Source organism: Megascapheus bottae, chromosome 15 (assembly GCF_031878675.1).
Source record: "Megascapheus bottae isolate mThoBot1 chromosome 15, mThoBot2.hap1, whole genome shotgun sequence".
Classification (NCBI taxonomy): Eukaryota; Metazoa; Chordata; class Mammalia; order Rodentia; family Geomyidae; genus Megascapheus; species Megascapheus bottae.
Genome location: NC_143523.1, coordinates 16,134,223 through 16,158,426, shown reverse-complemented (window position 1 = coordinate 16,158,426; position 24,204 = coordinate 16,134,223). Strand labels below are relative to the sequence as shown.

At 44.4% G+C, this 24,204-nt stretch overlaps 1 protein-coding gene across 5 annotated transcripts in view; it reads right to left on the bottom strand.

Annotated features, from left to right (window-relative positions):
- The window catches only part of Xpnpep1 (X-prolyl aminopeptidase 1), a 46,865-nt gene that overhangs the window by 3,461 nt on the left and 19,200 nt on the right, over nucleotides 1-24,204 (bottom strand). For all 5 annotated transcript variants that reach the window (XM_090345926.1, XM_090345925.1, XM_090345929.1 and 2 more), the window contains 17 exons: nucleotides 19,754-19,817; nucleotides 18,536-18,640; nucleotides 17,150-17,242; nucleotides 16,756-16,899; nucleotides 15,069-15,164; nucleotides 13,212-13,293; nucleotides 11,537-11,747; nucleotides 10,838-10,927; nucleotides 10,257-10,307; nucleotides 8,519-8,577; nucleotides 8,338-8,415; nucleotides 5,701-5,772; nucleotides 5,158-5,218; nucleotides 3,593-3,662; nucleotides 2,528-2,701; nucleotides 1,783-1,859; nucleotides 706-804 (listed from right to left, as the gene is read on the bottom strand). In XM_090345926.1, the coding sequence (XP_090202052.1) occupies nucleotides 706-804; nucleotides 1,783-1,859; nucleotides 2,528-2,701; nucleotides 3,593-3,662; nucleotides 5,158-5,218; nucleotides 5,701-5,772; nucleotides 8,338-8,415; nucleotides 8,519-8,577; nucleotides 10,257-10,307; nucleotides 10,838-10,927; nucleotides 11,537-11,747; nucleotides 13,212-13,293; nucleotides 15,069-15,164; nucleotides 16,756-16,899; nucleotides 17,150-17,242; nucleotides 18,536-18,640; nucleotides 19,754-19,817 (1,626 nt within the window). The remainder of the gene's footprint in view (nucleotides 1-705; nucleotides 805-1,782; nucleotides 1,860-2,527; nucleotides 2,702-3,592; nucleotides 3,663-5,157; nucleotides 5,219-5,700; nucleotides 5,773-8,337; nucleotides 8,416-8,518; nucleotides 8,578-10,256; nucleotides 10,308-10,837; nucleotides 10,928-11,536; nucleotides 11,748-13,211; nucleotides 13,294-15,068; nucleotides 15,165-16,755; nucleotides 16,900-17,149; nucleotides 17,243-18,535; nucleotides 18,641-19,753; nucleotides 19,818-24,204) is intronic.

Genomic DNA, 24,204 nt, shown 5'->3' with positions numbered 1-24,204 from the left:
GTATCCTGGCTTTCCAGTTCCTGGCTAGAGGACTGGATTATCTGTACAGAAATAACCAATTGTTGTTGCATTTCTGACCTTCAGTACTCACCTGATTCCGAAGCCTAACTCCCGCCTGTCACTGCATTTGGCCATATACCCTAGATACCTACTCTAAGATCTGAAGTGATCGGAGGACCTATGATTCTTGAAGCTTGGTAAGTAAGCACTATCGTGCCGAGACTTCGTGAGGGAACCATGAAGTAAGGAGTTGGTAACCTCTTTCGCTCATCTAGGTGAAAACTGAGCATCACACATATTTTTCTTTCCACTTCCTTAATGTTTCCTATAACACCAGGAAGCAATCTGGCATGTATAGTGGCCTCGAGGTCCTAACCATCCAGCAGCTCTTTGTAGAGAAGACACCCCGGCGGCCTATGTGTGCTGAATGCCTCAGTGCAACCATGGATTAAATGCCTCCATCGTTGCAGAACCATCGCACCTGGCAAAGCAATGGTTTATTTTGTTCCTACCCACACACCCTAGAATCCTACCATAGCTGGCGGAAGCCCCAATAATACACAGAAAATGACGAGGTCCTCGGGAGACCTGACATGCAGCCTCAGGTATCCTGGACCTCTAAATTTAAAAAGTGACGAACAGGGAATTGAGGGAAGCTGTCCATCTCCATGAAAACACTTCTGCCTCTCAAGACTTTGCAATTACCTCTTTGTCCGTAAGAGAATCCACATCTATCATTTTGGTCTGGATCGGAACCAAAGTTAGAGGTTCAAAGGTCAGACTTCCCCGGTTATTGAAGTTATACTGTAAAAGGAAGAAATCAGCAGCTTTGATGTGTCTGTATCACAATTACCTACCATAACATCTCTCTACCAAGCCTGCAAAGCCATGTATAATCACTGGCAAAGTTCTCTAGTCACCATTTTTACTAGAGGGGCACAAATACAGCTGGAGCTACTTTCTAACAACTGCTCTAAGAAACAACAGCCTATGCCAGTTAGCAGGTCTATAAGATCATAACTGCTATGATGAAGGAGGCAGAAGCCAGGTCTGGAAGTGTCTGGACTCAAAACCGTATCTGGTTTGGGTTTCTAAGACTTGATAGGTGTTTAAGTCTCCCAAATCAATCAGTTACATGGCCTGCATTAACCCAGCTAGGCCCATCCGTTGACAGCATGGAGATTCAAGAGCAAGCGGGGTGGTGGGGTGTAGGACTGTGGTAGAACACTCGTCTAACATGTGTAAGGCCCTGGATTCAATCCCAGCACTGGGGGGAAAGTGAGAAAGCAAGGCCTTGGTTGCCTTTGGGAGGAAGGGGATGGGCTACTTCCAGGAACAATGATTTCCACAGCAGAGAGCAGATCACTACCGTCAGCCCCCTGAGGACATAGGCAGCTACTCGTCAGCTGGTCATTTCCATAGTGAAAGGTAAGCTCTTACACCTAAACTCTTATCTATCCTGGGAACACAGACAGAGCATAACTCAAGCTTCCTCACTGTTACCTGGTAAAATCATGTAATGAGAACACTGACTCCAGGCCCTTGCACTGGGGATTGTGGTGCAAAAAAATAAGCTGCCTTCAGCAAACTCAGAGCCTCAAATCTCATCAGGCAGGAGCCAGCTTGTGATCCCATGAGTAACAGTCCCAGTTCACAAAAAAAAAATTTCACTCTAGCTTGCAGGGTGGCAAAGCAACTTCCAGTAATATCACAGGGAAAGAAATGCCATTGGGGCCCAGAATGGCACATTCTTGGTTATTTTTAACACAAATAAATACTCACCTTGGTCTTAATAGGAACCACCAGAACAACGTTCTCGATGCGGATTCCAAAAGCCCCATCTTCATAATATCCTGGTTCTAAAACAAACAAACCCAAATGAGAAGTAGCCCACAAGGAAAAGGGTACAGAGAGGTATTTTCACTCATAAGTTGACTGCCCTGCCCAGAAACAGGAGGTGAGCACCCACCCTATCTGTGTGCATAAGCTTAGAGATGCCACCTGCACCCAGGTGACCACATTTTTATAGCTACCTGAAGCACAAGCTTTGAAATCTGGCTACAGGGCAGGTCATACAATGCCAAGGGGACTGCTAAATATATCATGTTACATAATCACAGGATACAAGGATGTAGGCATCAAAGTCTGTTTACAAAGACCTGGTGATAACATGGGAAATGGCAATATATTAAAATAATGAAACAGGATGCGATATGTCAGTGTGATCTCAATTACTCTTTAAAACAAAGTATCAGCATATAAGTAAAAAGCCAAAGCTAGCATGGCAAAATATTGTCATGCTTTTCCTGAATGGTGGGATTACAAATGATTTTCCTTTTCTTTTTACCTTCTTCTATCTCACTCTTTCTAACATGAATGCAAATCATTTTCACAGTCCAAAGAGTTTGTTTTTTTTTTTTTGGTTGATTCAGTGTGTCGGTAAATGGGAATTACTATAAATTTCCTTAAAATTTAAAAAAAAAAATACCACAAAGACCTGTCAGGTTCCTTGAACGAGTTCACCTACCATCAGTGACAATCATGCCTGCCTCCAAGGGCTCATCGGAGAAGGTCTTATAACTGATGCCACAAGGACCCTCATGAACATTCAGAAAAGACCCGACACCATGTCCTGTCCCATGCAGGTAATCCAGGCCAGAATCCCACAAGGCTGAACGGGCAAAGGAGTCTAGGAGATGGCCTGAAAAGACATAAGAACCGCCTGATGTTCATACAGCACTTCAGAGATTAGTGTATTTGGCTCTACAAGGTGAAATAGAAACTCATGGGTAAAAATTACTGGTGAGTTCAGATTTCAGCCCAGCACAAGGAAGAACTTTCTAACCATCAGAGCTACCTGAGGAGTCAGTCAGAGCTCAGTCTAAAGCTAGAGCATCATTTGTCCAGAAAGCTGGTAAGAGGACAGACACCCATTGTGGATTACAGCTGTGTTAGGTCACGTAAGACTTTCTTTCCCCCCACTCTGGAACCCTAAGGTTCAGAAATACAAAGGTGAGATTCTAGCCAGACTGTAAGCAGTCAGGCAGGCACAAAGGATGAGGAAACTGAAACTCAGGAAGATGAGCACGTGCCTATCTAACAAGAGTCAAGGCACAGGTATGTCCAATTCCCAATGTTCAGGCACCAGCCTTAGGCAAAGGAAGAGATCTCTCAAGTCAGGATCCAGCAAAGTAACTAACTACAGGGACCATCCAAAGATGGTTTAGTAGGCACCAGCCTACGAAAGGGCAGACAAGAGTCTGCTCCAACCTCCACTCAGGTCATAAGGCCTTTGTGTCCAGTCATCCCTCTATGGGGAGCCCTCTCTGCCTCCTCGCCATTTAATTCCACAGGTGGTCAGAAGTGTCACCGCTGACACCATACCCAATTCTACACCTGGCTCTCTAGAAGGTCCTCTGAGTTAAGTCAATGGAACCCAGAGACTCTCTATATAGAATCTCCACTTGTCCTGGCTGAGCCCAAACTGTACAAGGACTGAACACAGCAAAAAGAAGAACTTGTCTTTCTACTCAGACATGTTTGATTCCTGAACAAAAAAAGAGCCCACCACATGACAGAAGGAACCACCTACCTTTGGTACCAGTCGGGAAAATGGCTGCGCTTACAGCTATGTGGCCCTTGAGAACATATGTGAAGCATTCCTGCCAAAGAAAATCAAGAGGCATGATACAGAAGACACATTTTAATCTCACAGCTTGCTGGTAGTACAAAAAAAAAAAAAAAAAAAAAAAAAAACCTTACCTGTTAAAAATCTTTACCAATACCACAGAGAAAACTGATGTGGAAAGAATATATCTGAATAAAAAGTCTAGTTATAGACCAATTTTCCAGAAAATCTTGCAGTTAAATTTGGGAAAAAAGCATTATCAGAAAAATGATGCCACAGGGCTTTATCATGAAAGGAACATCTAAAGTACATACATAAAGTACATCTAAAGTACATACATAAATAGCACCTATCAAGCTCTTTATCCAAGCTACTGGATAGGCAGAGATCTGGAGGATCAAAGTTCAAGGCCAGTTCAAAGTTCAAGGCCAGTTAATGAGACCCCAGTGCAACCAATAAGCTGCCATAAGTTGCCATTCCAACAATATGAAAGGCATAGGTAGTAGGATCTCTGTCTAGGCTGGTCCAGGCAAAAGCACAAGGCTTTTTTTGAAAACAAACTAAAACAAAAAGGTCTCTGGGTGTGGTTCAAGTGGTGGAATACTAAGCAAGTGCCGGGCCCTGGGTTCAAACCCTGGTATGGCCAAAACCAAAAAAACAGCAAAATATTGCTTTGAAAGCTCATAACTTGCCAGTAAGAGGCAGATGCAAAACCAGATTCCACACTTCTCAATCTTGTTTGAGGCTGTTTTCACAGTGTGGTCATCACAAAAGGGCCCAGTACTTGAGGCCCAAACTCTTCTCTGGTATCAGTGCCTACAAATAGACAAAGCAAGGCTCCAAGACTACAAAAAGCTACCTACTGCATCATGTAACTTCTTCCTGAAGATGCTCCCTCAATAGGCACATTCACTCAAGATTCAACCAATACTCACTGGGCAGAAACCATGACCCAGAAATTCACTGGCTCATGGAACTGGAAGAGGAGGGCCCAGCTACCTCCATTTTTATGAACAGAAAAAGTGATCTGATTCAAGGTTGAAAGCTAGTAAACAATAGAATAGATTTGAAAGTAGGTCTCTAGACACCCAGCACAGTCTCTGGCCTCAGGTCTGTGGCTCCTTCTATGAAAGTCATCCCAAGAAATGAGCAACAAGTTCTCTGAGAGGTGAGCCTGCTCTCCTTGAAAAAAAAAAGGGTAGCTGATGAATCCATAACACTGCTCATAAAGCATACATTTCACTACTCCCCCAGCCCCAAAGAAATCTCCTTACCCAAAAGAAAGCCAAAGCTGTTTCAAGTTGAACCCCAGCTACCTTGACCTTCACAGAACACTTTTACCTTTGCTCCAAACATCTTACCCTCCAATAATTAAGTAGATCTCACAAAGCAAATAAGCCTGACTCCACAAAAAGGAGACAATTACTATCCACTATATAATCTTACTTGTTTGTGCAATCCCTTTTCATAAAAGCAACGTGCTTGGTAAGAACGGAAATAGGGCTCCTGAGTTTTTGCTACTGCCTCACCTTCTCGTAGGCTGTAGGTGTCCCAAAATGCATGGTCCGGGTCACATCTGTGGTTCCATCCCTTTCAGAAGTAGAACAGAAAAAGAAGCATTGGTTTTCAGTTGAATTAAGCTTTTTCTCAAATATGAAGAGGACACAGAAAAGCTAGAACCTTCCTGCACTGCTGGTGGGGATAGAGAAAAGAACAGACACTTTGGAAAACAGTTTGCATGAACCATTTACCTTAGAGGACTCAATGTGGTAAGCATATGAGCCACAAGTGACTTGAAAACATAGGTCTGCACAAAAACTCATACATGAAGGTTCACAGAAGTATGAACCATAATGCTTGTTATTTCCAAGAAGTGGAATTCTTAGAAACAACCTAAAGGTCCGTCCAGTCCACTGACAAGTGAAAAAATAGAATGTAGAAAATCCACACAACTGAGGATTCTGTCCATGCTGTCAGAGAATAAGCTTAGCAGCTGGATCCTCTCAACTGTCCACCCAACTCAACTGCCTTGAATCCACGGTCAGATTCTATAGCAGTTCTGGTCCACTTACTTGTACTGAGCACCCGAGTCGATGAGGTACACCTCATCCAGGGACAAATTCCTATTCGTCTCAGGAACTGGCCTAACAAAGTGAATTAAAAATCAGTTATTTCATCACTGTAAACACTTGGCAGACCTCAAGAGGAGTGCACACAAAAATTTCTTGTGCTAATCTTAAACCCTCTGAAAAAAATCTAATTTTTAAAAATCACCCAGTAAATGAATTCTCCAACAGGTACTAAACTTCCACTATTTGAAGACTAACAACTTATCTCACTGACTAGATAAAGAGCTCAAAAGAAGGAGGAAAATACATTTCTTTTTTGTCTGGGACAAAACAGAATGTTCAAGAGATAATTGGAAAGCTACAAAAGAATTCACAAAGCTGGACTGCTAGTGCATCAACAGCACTCAGGAGGCTAAGGCAAGAGGATAACAGGTTGCAGCCAGCCTCAGTGGTCTCAAAAAAAAACAAAAACAAAACAAAACAAAAAAAAACCAATAACCTGGGGCTCTCTAGCAGAGATTTACAGTAGAGCAAAACCTAAATACATAAGGCCATATAGTATGATGCTAAATGAAAGGACCTCCAGGATATAGAAACAAAAGCCATATAATGAGTGATTGTTGTCCTTAATGTACTATGTAATATCTCATCTCTTTTGCTGTCCCTTGGTTATCTCATATTGTTGCAGTATTTTACCTTGTTATCTGATACACTGTATATATGCTTATTTGGTTATTTGAAATAGGATAGGGAAGGGGGGAAAACAAGATAAGGGGTGGGGGTAGGGGGAGGGAAATGGGGACCAAGACATGAGAAAGGGTATCAATGTATGTGAAGTAATGCACCTTCTATCTGGTGAATATAATGTAACCCTTCCAATAATTACAATAAAAATATACAAAAAAAAAACAATAACAAAGTGGCACTGTGGCTCAAGGAGTAGGATAATACCCTTAAGCTGAAGAGCTCAGGGACAACGTCCAGGCCCAGAGTTCAAGTCCCACAATTCACCAGAAAAAAACAACAACAAATGATTGGAAGGGATGAAAAGAAACAGTAAGTCCAAGCTTGAGTCATGGAAACAGAGACAGGAGCAGCCGAGTCACTGCAGCCACCACAACCTCTGGGCACTCCAACTATCTTCTAGCTGTGACCCCTCAGATGCTTCTGAAACCACCAGACACACAGAGTAAATGCCTCTTTAAACAGGGTGGTTCATTTTTGCCAGGCACTGGTGGCTCATGCCTGAAATACTAGCTACTCAGAAGGCTGAGATCTGAGAGTCACAGTTCAAAGCCAGCCTGGGCAGAAAAGTCTGTGAGACTCTTATCTCCAATAAACTACTCAGAAAAAAGTCAGAAGTGGTGCACTGACTTCAAACCCCAGAACCTGCCAAAAAAGGGGGGAGGGGGCCTCATGCCTCTCTTATATGGAAGCTCTTTTATTTTTTCAAATGGAAAGAACTCACTTTTAAAGTGATTCAGTTTCCCCGTTCCACTTTCTAGACTTGATCACTGTGCTGAGAAATGCCCAAAGGCATGAGAGAATTCCAAACGCCATTCTCCAGCAATAAGGGCACCATAGGGCATGAGAGCTGGATAACTAACAGGACAATCAGACGTGGGCCTAAGCCAGCCTGCAGGGCCCTGCCTCCAAACTGGCTTCCAACAGCCCACAATGAGTAGCAAAATTCTCCCCTTTGGTTTGAAACTTCTAATGCAATAAACACATGAAAGATTCCAGTGTAGTATCCAGCCAGGAAATTCATCATCTGAGTTAAATTGAAATCCCTTTGATATTTTCATGTTAGATCAAAAGCATTAGTGTGAGGGAACTATTTACACATCTGTGACTATCTCCCACACAGCTCCAAAAGCTGCCCCAAGACTAAAGGCTCTAAAAGCAATTATTCAAAAGGGGGAAAGTTATGCCCAAGTACAACCCAATCTTTCCTTGACTGTGCACATGACAGACACGAAAACACAGAACTCTAAATGGTCAATGTAAAGCCAAGAGATTGACATTTCCTTCCTCCCCACAGGCAGATCTACAGGTCCCGCATAGGTCACAGCAGCGTCCCTCGTCTCACAGTTCACAGAGGCTCAGCTGTGTGGGTCCCTGGGTTCCCAGATCATGTCAGAAAAACTCTCCTAAACCAAATGGCCAGGCTTCAAGCACAGTGAGCAGGGAGACAGGGCTTTGTCACCTATCACTTGTCAATATTATTTGGATATATTGGCGATGGAGCTCACAAGATGGATGGAATAACACTTCAGTATTACTATTAACTGCCATTACTATTAGCATTACTATTATTACTGTTACTAGGATCAATACGGTACCTGAGTGCCAAAATGGGAATGGGGACAGGGACATGCAGTTGACTTAAACTGTGCAGAAGGCCAATAACATTCTGAACCTAAGAGGAAACTTCCAAAAGTGTCCAAAAGTCAGAGGCTTTAGGATTTAGGAAGAAGTGAGACTTCCAAAGTTTCATCCTCCTGTAGCTTTAGAATCTCAACACACACACACACATGTAGGCACTAAGCCTCTGGTGAAATAATGTCTCTCCCCTGCTCAGGCTCCTTTGCAGAAGCAGCAGCAAAGCCAGGCCCATGCTCCTCCGTCCTCAAGCCTTACGCGTAGTGAATGATGGCTCCATTGGGTCCTGTACTGGAAATGGTTGGGAAACTCAGATCCACAAAGTCAGCCTGTTGCCTGGAACAGAGAGCGGAGGCCTGAAAGTTTTTACAACACCAAGAATCAGGGCCCTTCCAGCCTCATTCATCTTACCAAGGAAATGACTATAAGGTTCCTATACCTGCGAAATTCCTCAGCTTTGTCAGCAGCTGAGATCTCTGTCACACCACCTTTTGGAACCTACAAGAAAAGAGTTTACAAATCACCTGATAAGATCAAGCCATGTGTGCTTCATACATGTCAGAAGAAGTACTATAAAAACTTACTTTTCCAAGGAAGGTACATCATTGTCCAAGAAACAAAGTACTCATTGTACACACTGTAAGCCCTTTGTAGAATTTCCTAATATTATCAGTTTTTAAAAGAATATTATTTTTGCCAGTCCCGGACTAGAACTCAGGCCTGGGCACTGTCCTTGAGCTTTCACGAGGCTAGCACCCTACCACTTGAGCCACAGCACCATTTGCATCTTTTTTCTGTGTATGTCATACCAAGGAATGGAACCCAGGGCTTCGGGCATGCAAGGCAAGCACTCTACCACTAGGTCATGCTCCCAGTTCCAAAAGAATATTTTTTTAATCCTGCAACTAAGATCTGCCTACCTGCCTCACACACAATACATAATGTTCAGTCAATCTTATGGTAAAACACAAAGCTGAACACAAGCAGTATTTTGTAATCCTAGACTGGTACCATAGAAATTCCTTTTAAATGTGTGAACAAAAACTTTAGTTCATGTACAATTTTTGTCAAAACATTTTAATATGAATGAGACATATATGTATGCATACATGTGTTTATAATGAAAGGGAATCCAACTATTTAAAAAAAAAAAAAGCTTTCTTTTATCCTCAATGCCCGTATGACAACTATCTAATCTATTGAATATGGTCTGAGTCTCCTTTTTAACAGGGACAGACTGCCTAGAGGCTCTCACCAACACTAAAGTAGAAGTGTTCTAATTAACTACTCTGAATTTTTCACTCAACTATTTTATATCCCCAAACCTCCCCAAACTAAATGGATGCATCTAAGTTTTTAAACTTATAAGAGCAATCATCTGAGGAAAATTATCTTTGGAAAACAAAACAGGATACAAAGATATTATTGTAGGTTTAGTCATCATGGAAAAATAAAAAACAAGTGAAATAAAAATAGAAGGGATGGGGAAATAAGTAAATAAATAAGGTATTCAATGCAGTCACATTACCGCACACTATGATCCTAAGTGTATAATTCAATTACACAATTCATGTCTGTATACCAATACACACAAAATAATTTAAACAGATACATGAGAGCCAGAAGGAAATACAGATTTTAAAAAATAATTCACACTGATGTGAACTCTTTTTCCAATTTAAGAGTTTTTTTATATTATATTCAAAGGGAAGATTTTGTTTAATAACAGCACAAAGAGATACCCTGTTGTTGGCTCCAGAAATGGACAGGCAAGAAATTAATTGCCAAGAGTCAATTTAATATAAAAAGATTGCTTAAAGTTCAAAATGTGCACAAAGATCTTTTTTTCCTAATACAATTAGCTTGCTTATAATAATATTATAAGGGTCATTTTCCCCTTTTCCTTACAGTGAAATTCCATTTAATTATTACTTCCTAGCTCACATCTACTCTATCATAGAATTTCTTTCTTCCTCCTTGTTAATATTTTCTACTGAGGTGTTTTTAAATATATGTACACACATGAAGTACAAGGTTACCAAAAGAAGGATTAAAATACCATCAACATCTTAGATTTCTTGATCAGGACAGCCCAGAGGAAGCCACAGTCATAACACAATAGTTATTGTAGAATCATCTACAGCCACATGTTCAGTAAAAATTAAGAGTCAACCAACCTCTTTCTCCAACCAGTTAAAGAGTTCACAAAGGGCAACAGCATCTTTAATCTGTGTGGGAAAACAGAGACCTTTTTAAAGTTATTACTGAAATAGAAATGGTCAGATTCAGAGGCCTGCCCTACAGTGACCCTTGATAGGCTGGCGGCTATGAAGCCACAGACCATCAGCACTCAGGGCTGCAGACATTTCCTGGAAGCAACTCCGTCAGGAAATTCAGTAACAGAGGCACAGGTAGGAAGGGCCCAACTCTACAGCACGGGCAAAGGACTGGACTCCTGCGTCACAGGGGTGAGGAAGGACAGGCTTTTATCAAAAGCTGGCTGTTTCCTGACCCCGGATTTTTCTAGACCCCACTTCTGCCTTAAAACCTAACCTAGCCTTTCTCTGTTTTCATTATTATCACATCCTTACCATGCTCTTCTACACTACCACCGGCAGTCTTGTGTTGCATGTCATGCTGTGTAAAGCTCTAACCCATGAAGTTTTGTTTTTCTTGTTCAGCAGGTGACTGAGCTAGGCCTTCTAACCCCTTCCACTCCCTCTTCCACCCTGTCTTCAGCACCAGGGGTTCCACTCACGTGAGCCCGCCTCATGCCCTCTGCCTCGGCTGCGTTCTTCACGGCTTTGGCAATGCAGATGGGGGTGTAAGGCATACAGCAGCGATGATCCTACGGCAAGGACAGGAGAGTGGGAGTCATCTGAAGAGCTCCCACTCAGGACCCAGCAGCAGTCCCTAGGAGCTGAAGACCTGCCCCTTCCAGTGGATGCCCCTTAGCATGACAAAGGGGGCTTACACTCCAAAAAGCAAGTACATCAAGTAAAGCATCCTCCTCCAGACCCCGCCTGCTCCGGCCTCTGAGAATGCTGGCTGCCTGCCATCGGCAAGGCATGCCTTCCAAGCCCAGTGGCAGTGCTTGGAGTTCATTAAGCTCTCAGAAATCTCCCTTCTTGCTGCACAAAGGAGCTTTTCTCCTCGGTCTGGAGATGTGGATGACCTGACAAGGGACATGTCCAGTGATCACCATCGGCTATGGCTAAGGCATGTTCTTAAAAAGCTGGGATGAAGGAGTGTACCCCTGTTTGAAATTAAGACTCATATATGCCATAATGCCACACTTAGGAAGACATAAGCCTCCGTGAGCTGGAAGGGCCTTAGACTCCCCAAGCTGTAGGGCTCACCCAGAGAAATGACAGCTTGAATCCCACAGTTTCTGTTCCAAAAACAGAACTAGGAAGTGACAGGCAGGGATGAGATGGATCAAAGTGAGAACACGAACCTTGGGGATGGCCTCACTCACAGCATAGCTGGCCTTGTCGCTGACCCAGACCTTCTCCCTCGGGGACAGGTCAGAACATAGGGTCTTGAGCTGACTCAGGATGGACTTGTAAGGAAGCACCTGGATTCTGTATTCAGCCTCCAGGCCCAAGTCAAGAAGCAAGTGCTCCTTCACACCAGGGGCATCGATGCGGTCCCCATCAATGAAGAGCCTGTACGGGGCAGAGGTGGTGACAGAAGGAGGATGAGTGGGACACACAGATCAGGCTCTACCATCTAGCAACCAAAACTAAGCAGCTTTTCCTCCCTCCCCACTCTCCTCTTGACTGACGTGTGTTTCTTGTCCCTGTGTCTGTTGTCATCATTCACCAATTCAAGCCAAAAGCCTACAGAGTTTCTTCCTATGCCCTTCTCTTCCTCCTCCACTAAGATTTTGGAATCTACCATTCAAATTTGTCCAGCTGTTAAAAGTCCTACCCAGTCACCACCAAGATTTGGGTTGGGCCACCACCACCTGTCAGTCTCTAAGTCTTGCCCCTACTTTTCACAGTGGAAACATTCCTCATAATTGTTAAACCTGACCACATGGCATTCCCTCTGCTTTGCTTTTTCATTTGGTTTTGTCTTAGTGCTTGCTGGTATTTGAACTCAAGAGCCTCACACCTGATAAGCAAGTATTCTCCCAAATTCTCAGCCCTTCTTCAGTAGCTCTTCATTGTCCTAAGAACAAAAGCCCAAGTTCTGTTGCTTGGCTCGAGGCTTTCTTTCTGGGGTTTCCTTGCTCCCCTTCTGTTTTCACACTTTACACATGGACTATGCCAAACAACCCTTCAGGTCCTCCACACACCGCTCTCTCCTGGCTCAGAGCTTCTGAAAATGCTGTTCCCTCTGGTTGGGTCTTTGCCCTACCACTCATCTATCTAACTCATATTTATCTTTTCTGCTTTACTACTCATCTCCTCTGGCCCCCATGTCCAGGCTAGGACCTTCCCTCAGCATCTGTATATACTGTACACCCCAGATGGGCTGGTACTCACTACAAGCCAGAATCCCTCAAGGAACGGCTACATTCACTCCCCAACTCTACTATAGGACTACTCACCCTAGCACGTAACAGAGGACCCTATTACATATTACAGACATATGCACTCAATGTGCCATCTGCAAAAAGAAAGCCATACAATAGAAGAACAATGACAGGAAGGATATTTTAAAAATGCTCTGAAATGATAAACCAAAAACTCAATAAGGTACAAGTCAGAGAGTCTTCCCTGTATCATTTCTGGCTTTCAAAATGACTGGCTCATTTACTGTGCCCAGAACTGCATAACTGAGTCTATGTATACCCCTTCAGGGTGGCTGACAGAAAACCTAGAATCAAACGTGTGCCATGCACAAGACCATGGAGCAGGAACTTGGTGAACTAACTTCACACCAGCTTTGTCCCATCATCCTTGCCTTCTTATGTCTGAAGTACTATTAGAGCTTTCATAGATTCCAACACATTTGGAGAGTTAAAGGAGAGGCGGGCTATACTAATCAAGACAAGAAGGGGGAAGGAGGAAGGTAGGAACAAGGAAGCACACCAACAGCAGTGACTGCTGGGTGGAGTCACAAATGAGAGTGTGGGACTTGGAGAGCTGCCCGGGACATCTGGGTGGGAAGAAAGCACTCACATGATCATCTCTAGTCCTATGATGGCATAGGAGAAAAACACTGGGTTGTGCTCCACATCTGATCCTCGGAGATTGAACAACCCTAAAAAAGAAAGCAAAGCCCCCGTCACCGGACTGGCTCTGGAGTCAAGTATAAGAGGTAAACCTGTTGGGGAGAGCAGGCTTCAGCTTGGAATCCAGCTGCTACATCAATGGACTCAATGGCATCTTGTTCCAGGTTCCACCTCTGAGCTGCAACTGCTGCTGCCCACCACATGGTGGCACCAAAACTGTTTCTTATGCCGCTGTATCATTGCAGCAAGAGGATAGGAGTTTCTGGTGGAGAAATATGAGAAATGCCCCCAAACAAAGAGCTGAAAAGGCCCCCCCTCATCCTGCTGACCCCCCAGTATCCTAAAATGGAGGGGAAGGGAACAAGTACTTTCTCCCTTCCTAGGCACATGACCTAGGGTAGAAAAACGGTGCCCCACCCACAAGAGAGGCCAAAGAGGGATCCTTCTGACTTCCCAGGGAAACAGAATTGAGAAAAGCAGTGAGTCATGAGACTATAGCTCTTAAATGAAACCAGAGCCTTTGGGCTCACCCACAGTCTGTTCTGTTACCAGGCTGGGTGTAAGACCTGCCTTCATCAGGGTCCAGGGTCTGGTGAGGGCACTGAATGTTGGAGGAGATGGCAGGGCCACAGCTGAGCAGGGCAGCTCTGGTCCCAGTGCTTCTAGCTCACAAGTGGGATTTTTTTTTTCTTCTCAGAAACAGCAGGGGGCAAAAAGGCGCTAGCACAAAAGGTACTGCCTCTATTTTTACATAATTGTTTCTCTAACAAAGCAGAGAGGCAGCATTTTTAACCTCTCTTACCAGTGCTTTCTTTGGGGGAAAAAAAATGCTATCACCAGAGCTGGAGATATGTGATGGAATAGGTTAAAAGCCCTAGCATACACACATCCTCATCCATAAAATGACCCCTTTAAAAGCCAAGCAAAAATAGGTACAAGATTATAAGAAACTAAGACAAGGAAGCAAAATTATGCTACAAGCATATTAGCAAGCCATGGGAAAACTAGAAATAACCCAAAAGTCCACAGAGAAATGATTAAGTATGCCTATTTGACAGGATACCTAATACTTAAAAGTTATGCTTACCTATATCAACACACAGGCTAATAAACTGATAGATGCATAGAAATAGTCACATGACCTTCCCTGTTAACAGGACTATGGGTGGATTTTTTCTTCCTTCTACTTCCTCTGTACTTTTCATGTTTTCCACACACAATAAGAATGTGTTTCTGCTATTCTCAAGGAGAGAATTTTTTTTTTCATGGTTTTTCTGTGATTCTGGAAGTTACTAAGTTAACTGTGGGTATCAATCCTAATATATTTGACAAATTTTGAAGGAATGAAGAAGAAAGGAATTGAAGGGATAGGACACTGTCAGTTTCTGAGTTTTCTGAGGCAGAAATGTTTCTAGAACATTCTCATTGTTGGAGACTTTGGAAACGTACACAAAAATTATAAAGGAAAAGGCACCTCCTGTGATCCTACTTCTATACCTATTGAAAGGCTGACAGATAGAAAATGGTTTGAAGAAAATGCCTTCATCAAAGCCAAACTCTCTGCTTTGCAAAGTCTAGAAAAACAGGCTGGAGATGGCTACCACTGTGGATGCATCATGAACCCCAGCTGTATCACTACCCTGGGCAAGGCCAAGTCACCACCCTAACTCCATGTAATTTTCTTCTTTATTCTAACTGGCATCTCCCATTACCATTTGGAGACAATCTCTGTCCACTGAGAAAGCTGAATGTTATAAACACACAAAGGGAAGATCGGTAACTCCAGTAACTCCAGAGCACTCACATGCAATCTCATCCAGGGCAGTGACGACAAACCACACAATGCTCCTCTCCGCCATTTTCAACCGAAGGTCTGCCACCTTCTCCTTCCAGGAGATACCTGCAGAAATGCAAACGTGCTTGCTTTGACTCCAGCTCTGGTCCTAGGCTACTCCCATATATTTTTACCCAGCTGCCTGCACAGGCAGGAGGCCATGATCTAAGCCCTACAGAAGAGGTAGGACTCTAACAAGCCACTTGAATGTGGTGAGTTCTAACTGCCTCACAAGCACAAGTTACTCATTTATGCATCTTAGACTTACCAGACATAGACATCTGCCAGGGATCATGCTAGTCCATACAGTTATAATTCTGGACTAGACCAGGCCCTGCCCTCATGGAGGATTACCATCTACAAGAGAAGACGGATGGCTCAAGCAGGTATTAATTACATGGCTTTATAAAATCAGGGAAGCACAGAGAGCTATGTGAACACACACCCAGCACAGAAAGCTCCCAGCATGTCAGGAGAATATCACGTTACATTTACATTAGCCCCAAATTTGCTTTCAGTACTAAGACCTAGGAATTGTCTGAAGCCTGAGTCACTGTGAATACTACTTCCTGATCTTACCTGCCCTCTCAAACACAGCCCAGGCTTTCCTGCCACTCCCCAAGATGGCACTTCAGCCCCACTGGAACTCATTCCACTGCCCCTGACACCATGATGGCTTCCGGCCACTTGTAAATAGGGTAGGCACAGTACCCAGAACAGTATCCTGCCCAGAGCAGGAATGCAACAGTTGACAGAATAAAAGTTCACCAGCAACATGTGCTCTCCCCTTTCTATAGCATCAGGGGAGAGCCTCTGCTTCAGTCAGAAACAAGTGAAACCACGCTGATGGAAAACATTTAGCTGGCCTGGGCACTCACAGGCCCCTTCCCCCATCCCACATACAGCACCCTCCAGTGAGGGAGTCACACAGGAAAGCAGGCTGGGGCTGCCCCACAAGTATGAAGCTTTGAAGATCACTCGGGAATGCCATTTAAAACTTGGCCCAGAGTCTAGGCTGTAATGCTTTCTTCCCAGGACCCCTCTGGGCAATCTGCCTACATTCCAGACATCCCTCATCCACCTCTCCATTTCTCTAACAAGTCTCCCTCCCCTGAAGCCCCCACTTCCCTCCCTCTGACCTTCACTGTTTGCATAAACCCACACTTTTGTCTCTCACCAATGCTGACAAAACACACTGCTCTCACAACACTGTCATATAGACCAAGGAAGCATCCACGCTCAAACCTCTACAGAGGTCTAAGATGGAAGGTAAACCTACAAACGCTGCCATAGAAAAGAAAATGGATTCTAGAAATTTTAGGCTCTCCATTTTCATTTTCATAAGGAGACACAGTAGGGGGCAGTTAGTAGTTGAGGGGTAAAAAGCTCAGTCTACTCAACAGCACCCAAAAGCCACCTAGAAGAGCTTTGCACCCAAAGCCACCCAGAAGAGCTTTGCAACAATAAACTAAGCCAAAGTAAGCAGCAAGTCAGTGACAACAGAAGAGCACAAAAGGCCCCACTGTTAGTCAAATGTCCTACTGGGCCAAGGAGGGGCAGAGCCCTGTGGGCTCAGACTCAACCCTGCTTCCAAGGATCTGGATGGTAAGAGCACAGGAGGCAAGCCTGAACCTTGTGGCACAGCCCTAGCTCCCACCTGTGTAATCCAAGCCCAGCGTGAGGAGGGGCCTGCAGGGCCGCTCAGGACGGTCCATCCAGATTTTGTCAACAAGATTCTCCTTCACAGGAACCAGGTGGTGGCCAGCACTTCGCAGCACTTTGGCCATCTTCTTCCAGTAATCTGAAGAGAGACACACACATGTGGATGGCCAGCCATTAACTCAACTCCTGTTTCATCTGAAGCAGAGGGTAGGTAACCTTTCCAACCCCTTCTGAAAGGCACTTCTCCCACAAGCTCCCCTTGCTCTCTATACTGACAGCAAGTTGTGCTGAGCTTTAATAGCTCCACGTCCCACAATCCAACAGGGGGAAATGGAGAGGAGTCTAGAAACCACTCCCTTACCCAAGCTGCAGGGACCACACTCACTCACCTGTGGGGATGATCAACGGGTCGACACCCACCCTGGATCCTTCAGGAAGCACACTCACCAGCCAGTCCTCCTGAGTTGGTGTGTCCTTCAGACCTATGAGACAAGAGCCAATAAACAACTCCCAGAACAGTGCAATTCATGGGCTCCCTGACAGCAGGGCCATTATTAAAGACCTTCTTCAAGGTAGATTAGCCTCTACGAAATTAGTACGAAATGCTATGCAAGAAAAGCCTGAGATACACAGAAGCAGAAAAAACATTTGTCTTTTGACTCCTGATAAAAAACACCTCAGATGTGCCGGGTACATGGTATTGTTTCACCAACATTCTGCCACCTCCCCACCACTGGTCCCCTGAAGAGAACACAGATGGTGATTTGGTGAAGACTGGGGGCGTCCCTCATGTAACAAACCAGGGAAATAGTGTGCCACCAAGTGCCAAGAAGGCCTCTTCCCACTACGAGGCTGAGCACAGGTCTTGGTCCCAAAGAAATCTTTCCAAAGGAAGGAGGGGTACATATGAGTCTATCACATGGCCTCCTGGGCTTCCTAACAGAGAGAAGACCATTCATTCTTCTTTCTGTAAAACTAGTTGCAGGACACTAAATAGGCTTCGAATAGGAATACTTTTTACAGTGCAGTTTTTCTTTAATCAAGCCAATGACTGACTATCTGGCCAATATCTTTAGGATGCACACTTCTTTTAACCAGACATTTTTGCTAAACTGGTCAAATGTAAGTTGAGAGGAAAAGTTCACATACTCTACAACAGTTCTCTAGTGACTACCACCACAAAGCCACAGAAGGAAAGTTCAAAGGTTTATAAAGAAATGAGCACATGATTCCCTGCAAGTCTGTTTTGCTATCTGATTTTTTTTCCCTATGTCTTTTTCAAACTACTTAAGCAAACCACTTTATTAATAAAATTCTTCTTGGGGTCTCTAATGTAACTTCTGCAGAATGAAATCATGCTGTTTCTCAGCAGAAAGCTATTTGGAAAAAAACCCAAGGGTGGATCACTCACTGGCTAGAGAAACTCACCATCTAGAATTCTCACCATACAGAGAGCATGCCTAGGAAAGGTAGGCAGTCACAGACAGCAAACCAGAGAGGAGCTTGGAAGAGAGAACTACCTGTCCAACCCCCACCCCAGAGCAACCAGATTCCAATTTGAACAGACAGCTTGTATTGGCCACTCTGCCCCCACAGTACTAATAGACTTCACAACTTCAGTCTGTGGGTTCTGAAAAGCCCTGTTCTCTGTGAGCAAAATGAGTATTCTGAGCCAGGAACCTCCTTGTGTAATATGCAGTGCCATGGTCGAGGATGTCATAAAAAGGTTAACAGCCTGGAGGAGCTCCAGAATTGTCAGGCTGTCCTCTACCCACCCATCTTCATCAGTGTCCAGTTGCTGTCCATCTGCTTGGCAGCCTGGAGAAAGTAGCGCCCATCAGTCCACATGGCTGCATGCTCTTCTGTAATGATGGCCGTTCCTGGAGCACAGGAGAAGAGAAGAGAAAGGTTTCTGACCACTGCCCTGAAACTTCCCTAAAACAGCACCAGGCAGACTAGAGGTACCAGCTCCCAGCAGGGAAGATGGATGACTAGAGGGAATCCCCTGGTTAGAGAAACATGCCACTAAGAACCAGCTGTGTGTCAAGGTCAGAAGAAAGCAGTCATGAGGCTCAGGCTTCTAGATGCTGGTCTCCACAGAAAAGACATGTAAGCAGTAGGAGTCAAGGCCAGGAGAACAAAGGATTGTAGGTCTATGCCACATCCCAGTGGAGCTATTCCACCTTTCCCAGATGCTGTGACTGTTCTCCAACACCAGCTGGGAGCCTGGGCCTCCCACCTGTACCTGCTCTCAGTTCCCACAGGCCTGGCAGGTCTCAGGGCTTTCCGCAGAGGTGTCTGCCAAAACCAACCCAAATGTGCCAACCAACATAAGCATGTATGCCAAAGGAAGCAGTGTACATGGGGGAAAGGCGCTCCCACTTCATTCAGCTGGTTTCAGAGACGGGAACTTGAAGGGGAAACCACTGGAAAACTCAGGGGTGGTGGAACTGTGGAAAAGTTAGGGCAGGATACTAATGGAGCTCAACTTTATCCTTTGTTATTTAAATTTAACAAGGAAAACAGAAAAACTGAAAGTCAAGCACTTGGAGAGTTATTTTACTTCTAAGGCTATTTAGACTCTGCTATTAAAGTCCCATTCCTTTTGCGGGTGCTAGCTACACAGGCATATTCAGCTTAACTGATACTGTATATTCTCTGTGTATGTCATATTTGATAAAGAGGTCAAAAAATGATGTTTTTATAGTGGTGCTGTGGTGCCCAGGCCAGAGTTCAAGTCCCACAACTGACCAAAAAAAAAAAAAAAAGAGGTTGTTATATAAAAGTTTGTAAGCTTGGAAAATGAAAGCCTAGTGGTAATGGGTGAATTTGGAAAAGCTTGAGAACCCCCTACCTTCCTGTAGGAGTACAATGGGGAGTACTGTACCTGGCTTGCAATTTCTTTTGGTTCCATAACATAGGCTGGAAGAAACTTGGTTATTTTGGGGGAGGCAAAGACACGGCAATCACACGGAGAGAATTCAGTGACTTACCAGCAGAGCCATCGAATCCAGAAACAAAGGCCCGCCGACAGTCACATGGAGCAATGTACTCACTCTGGAAAAGAAAGTTCACAAGGCCTCTGACCACCACGCTTGGACTGCTTCACTAGCTAAGCCTATGCTAGGCTCAATGGGAACTATAAAAGCTGGGAATTTGTTTACACTTCTTTAGTAGCTAAGAAGCTAGCTGAAAAAGCAGGCTCAACATTAAAAACAATAAAAATAATAATTAGTGGTGTGTGCCTAGAATCCCAGTACGGAGGAGGCCAGTGGCAAGTAAACTGTAAATTCAAAGCCAGTCTAGGCTACATAGTAAGTCTGAGACCAGTCTGGGCTACATAAGACCCTGTCTTGAATTTAAAAAAAAAAATCAACAAACAAACATATACTGCAAAAGACTAAGTTTCAAAGAGGCATCCTCTCTAACCTCAATTTCCTCATCTGAAGAACAAACCAAGAAAAACAGATAAAAATGGCTCAGAGATACGCTTACTCAGAACCAGCCAATAGCCTTCTCCTTCCCTTGCCTCTGACATTTAGGCATCTGTTATTTTTCTGAAAAGTGAAGCTGTAATTCTGTTGGACGTGCCAAAAATTCTCTAACTTCAGTCTCTTTCAGAGACATTGGCATGTCTCTGAATAGCCTGTTGGTGCCCCCTCCTGTCTCTCCCACACAGGTCCTGCCCCTTCCCATTGCAGAACCCAGGAAACACTTCCTCCAGCCCAGGGGGCTTCAGCAAAAGAAAGGAATGACATAAAGACACAATGTATTCACAAACTGATTCCTCCAATAGTAACTCCTTTGCACAACTACTTGAAGATAATAAAAATATCATTTTTTTAAAAATGGAAAGAAAACATCCAAAACCAGGTCCTATCCAATGAGACTCTCCTTGCTTCTGAGTAGAAGGTGTTTAAGCAGTGGAGAAACTGAGGGCCTCTCCTGCCCACCATGAAACCAAGCTGTGCAACTTCTAGTTATAGCCAGAGAAGCATGGAGAGTTTAACTAACCTACAGCAAACAGCGGAAGCAGGATTTGAAGACACACGGGTACACATATCCTCACGACTAACAGTGAGAAAACTGAGATTCAAACAATCTTAAGTAACTTGCCCACTGACAGGCCCAGTAGCCAGGATTCAAGGCTCCCTCTGACTGCATCTGAGCGCTTCCTCCCTCCTTCCAGGGTCAGCCAGTTTTGCCCTTGTCAAAAGGCCCAGAAGGGTTAAGAATGTTAGTCTGCTCATAGTGGTAGGCATCTGTGATCCCATCTCAGCAGGCTGACATGGGAGGATCAAGAGTTTGGATCTGGAGTGCCATACAAGACTGCATCTCAACAACAACAGTCAACAACAACAACAACAACAACGAAATGCTCATTTAACATGGGAAACAGAGCTTCTGGCTGGAGGCCAGGTTATGCTAGGGACAGTCTATGTGCAAAGGGGAAAAATGCCCCCATGCTCCAGCCTGGCTGGGTGCTGAGTCAGGGCCACTTCTTTCAGCAAGGCAGCTGCAATCAGCCTCAGATCGTGCCAGGGAGCTGTGGAGGACCACACTCCAGTCCTGGCCTTACCAGAGGCAAAGCCCAGCACTCCTTCAGCCTCCTTTCCTCCTCTCCAAAGTGAGTCATCTACTCCACAGCCCCAAAACGAAGAATGGTTAACCCAGGGCTCCAAGGAAACAAAGAAACAGCCATCAGCATTGTTTATGGACTGCAGAATGCTTGGTGATTAACCCAATGATCAGAGGGTGCAACTTGAAAAAAAAAAAAAAAAAAAAAGAGAGACAGAGAGAGAGAGAAAGAAAAGAAAAAAAGCCACCGTGGGAAGAAAGGAGTCTCATCCATTTCCAGAACTATTGGGAGTGAGAGGCAGTTAATCTTTGAAGACTTCACCAGAAATCTGAAAGTGGTACCAGCACACAATGGAAGACAGATTACTCATCTCTTCTTCCTCAACAGTGAGAATGCACCCTGGGGCCTGGGACAACCACGTTAGCAAAAATAACTCGTCAGGGTGCTCCATGAAGAACACACGGTGAGGATAACGGGGTTCCCTGGACTCATGCCCCTGCCCACAATCTGACAGGAAGCGCTGATCTGTGGGTCTCCAGTTCAGGGTCACGGGCTCTCCAGGAAGCCCAGCTCCTCTCTTCCAGGATGACCGAGAAGGAGGATCAGGCAACCCACAGGTTTCCTAAAGTTCCTCATCAGAAGGCAAGGGAAGAATTTGTCCAAAGGAAGGTGGAATTAACAGAATGTGTAGTTTAACGTTCCAGACAGGGTCTGGGGCAAGAACCAGACATGACCTAAGTGGGAACATGCCAGCAGACATTACTGAGCGTGGCTGGCAGCAGCCTCAGCTCCACACCGTCAGACTAACCAGAGGCCAGACAAGCGGTGAGTGCAGCTCATGCTCTTTTCTACCCACAAAGCTAGAACAAGGCCTAAAATAAGCATGCTAGGAAAGAGGCACAATGAGATACAAGTGTTGGTGTTTGCTCTATAATCTCCCATTTTTCTCCATCTTTAGTAACAGCATTCAGTCCAAGCCTCCATCATTCCTACCTAGTGCACTGCCCCATCTACTCACATACAGTGGAGGTATTTCAAACAAACACACACACACACACACACACACACACACACACACACACACACACACACACACTTTGCCCAATGGGGACCTGGTGTATTTGGAGAGGAAGTGGGGCCTGGTTGGAGGAAGTAGTTCATGTTCATGATTCTACTGATCACTGGTCTCTTCCCCCTCTTGGCTCTCTAGCTCTCTATTTCTTTATCCATCTCCCTGTCTCTTTCTGTCTCTGCATCTCTTTGTACCTCTTTCTGTCTCTGCATATCTCTCTCTCTCCCTTTCCGCCCCCCACTCCAGTCTGCCATGAGGTAAAGAAGCTCCTCTACCCCATGATTCTACTACCATATTCTGAACAAAGCATGGGCACCAAGCAACACGGACTGAACCTTCTAAAACCATGGACCAAAATAAATACTTCCGCCCTAATTGTTTCCCAGGGATTTTAGTCTCAGTGACAAGAAAGCTAACTATTACAGCTTCTTATTAAACCTGAGATAAAATCCAAATTAAATCTCCAAAGCTCACTTAGTTACAATATTCCAAACACACTTAACTCCCTCCCATCTGCTCTTCAGGTATCCAGACTTCATTGCTGCCTCAAAGCCTTTTGCAAGTACTTACTTTTCTGCCTCGCTCACCCCTCCCATCATAGCAGGCTATCTCCTGTTCTTCATTATATTTCAGATCAAATGTTACCTCCACAGAAGACTGCTTGCAATGCCTAGATAACAGACAACCACTTGTGCATTCTGAAACTCTGTGTATAACATTTTAAAGATTTTTTTCTTAGTGAACATTTCTCCCTTTCCCATATCCCTCCACCCCTCACCCTAGTCAGGGCGGTTGTCACTGTCACTGTACACCATGCAAGTGATGAGCAGCTGATCTTGAACCAACATCTGCAGAAAGAACGTTCAAGCAGAGGAGATCAACCTTTTAACCTTATGCTCTGTTAACATCTTAGCCATCACTATGAATGTGGAAGAAGAAACCGGAACACAATGAATATAGGCCATCCTAGGGGCTGGAAAAGGCAAGAAAATGGATCCTCCCCAGAGCCTCCAGAAGCCACAGAACCTTGCTGACCTACTATAGGCCTCAAACCTCCAGAACAGAACAGGAATAGTTCTGTGTTGCATGAAGCACCATATTTATAGTAGTTTGTTTCAGCAGGAACATGGAACTAGCAATATGGAAAAAAATATGAAAGGATTACAATATGGATTTCAATCTCAAATGCCTCAACACACCACAGAGAGCAGAAGGAGGGAGAGTGGGAATACCAGCCCCCTAACTAGAGAATGCTCTTAACTGCACTCTAACCCCTGCCATGTCGGGAGCAGTCCCCGGGTTACCAGGCTTCGGTATTTCAGGAGAAGCAAGAAATTACCTATTATTTTAGGGCTGGCATCTAATTCAAACAATATAAATAAAGCATAGCCAGATAAAGCATATTATAAACTAAAAGAAAAAAGCCTTAGTCATTCCTCAACATCTGGCTCAAATACACCTTCACCCTCACAGCTTTCTGATCCACTCCAACTCTCAGAAGTCTGTCCTCTGCATTTGACTAGGCCTTGGGTGATAGTAACAAGTAACCTGAAATGAATAACTGATTAATATCCTCCCATCCCAATCCCAGAGCAGATATGAGAGGAAATAACCTCCCAAGAATAGATGGAAAATTACAACCGATTCTTGTGGAGAAAGCAAGAGGCAAGATCTGAACTCAGGCCCAACACTTCAAAGCTGCCATTCTTTCTATGCTGCCAAGCAACCTCTTCTAATTTTGAAGCGATACTGAGTGTATGGAATCTGTACTCTAAGGGAATAAACTCTAAGGG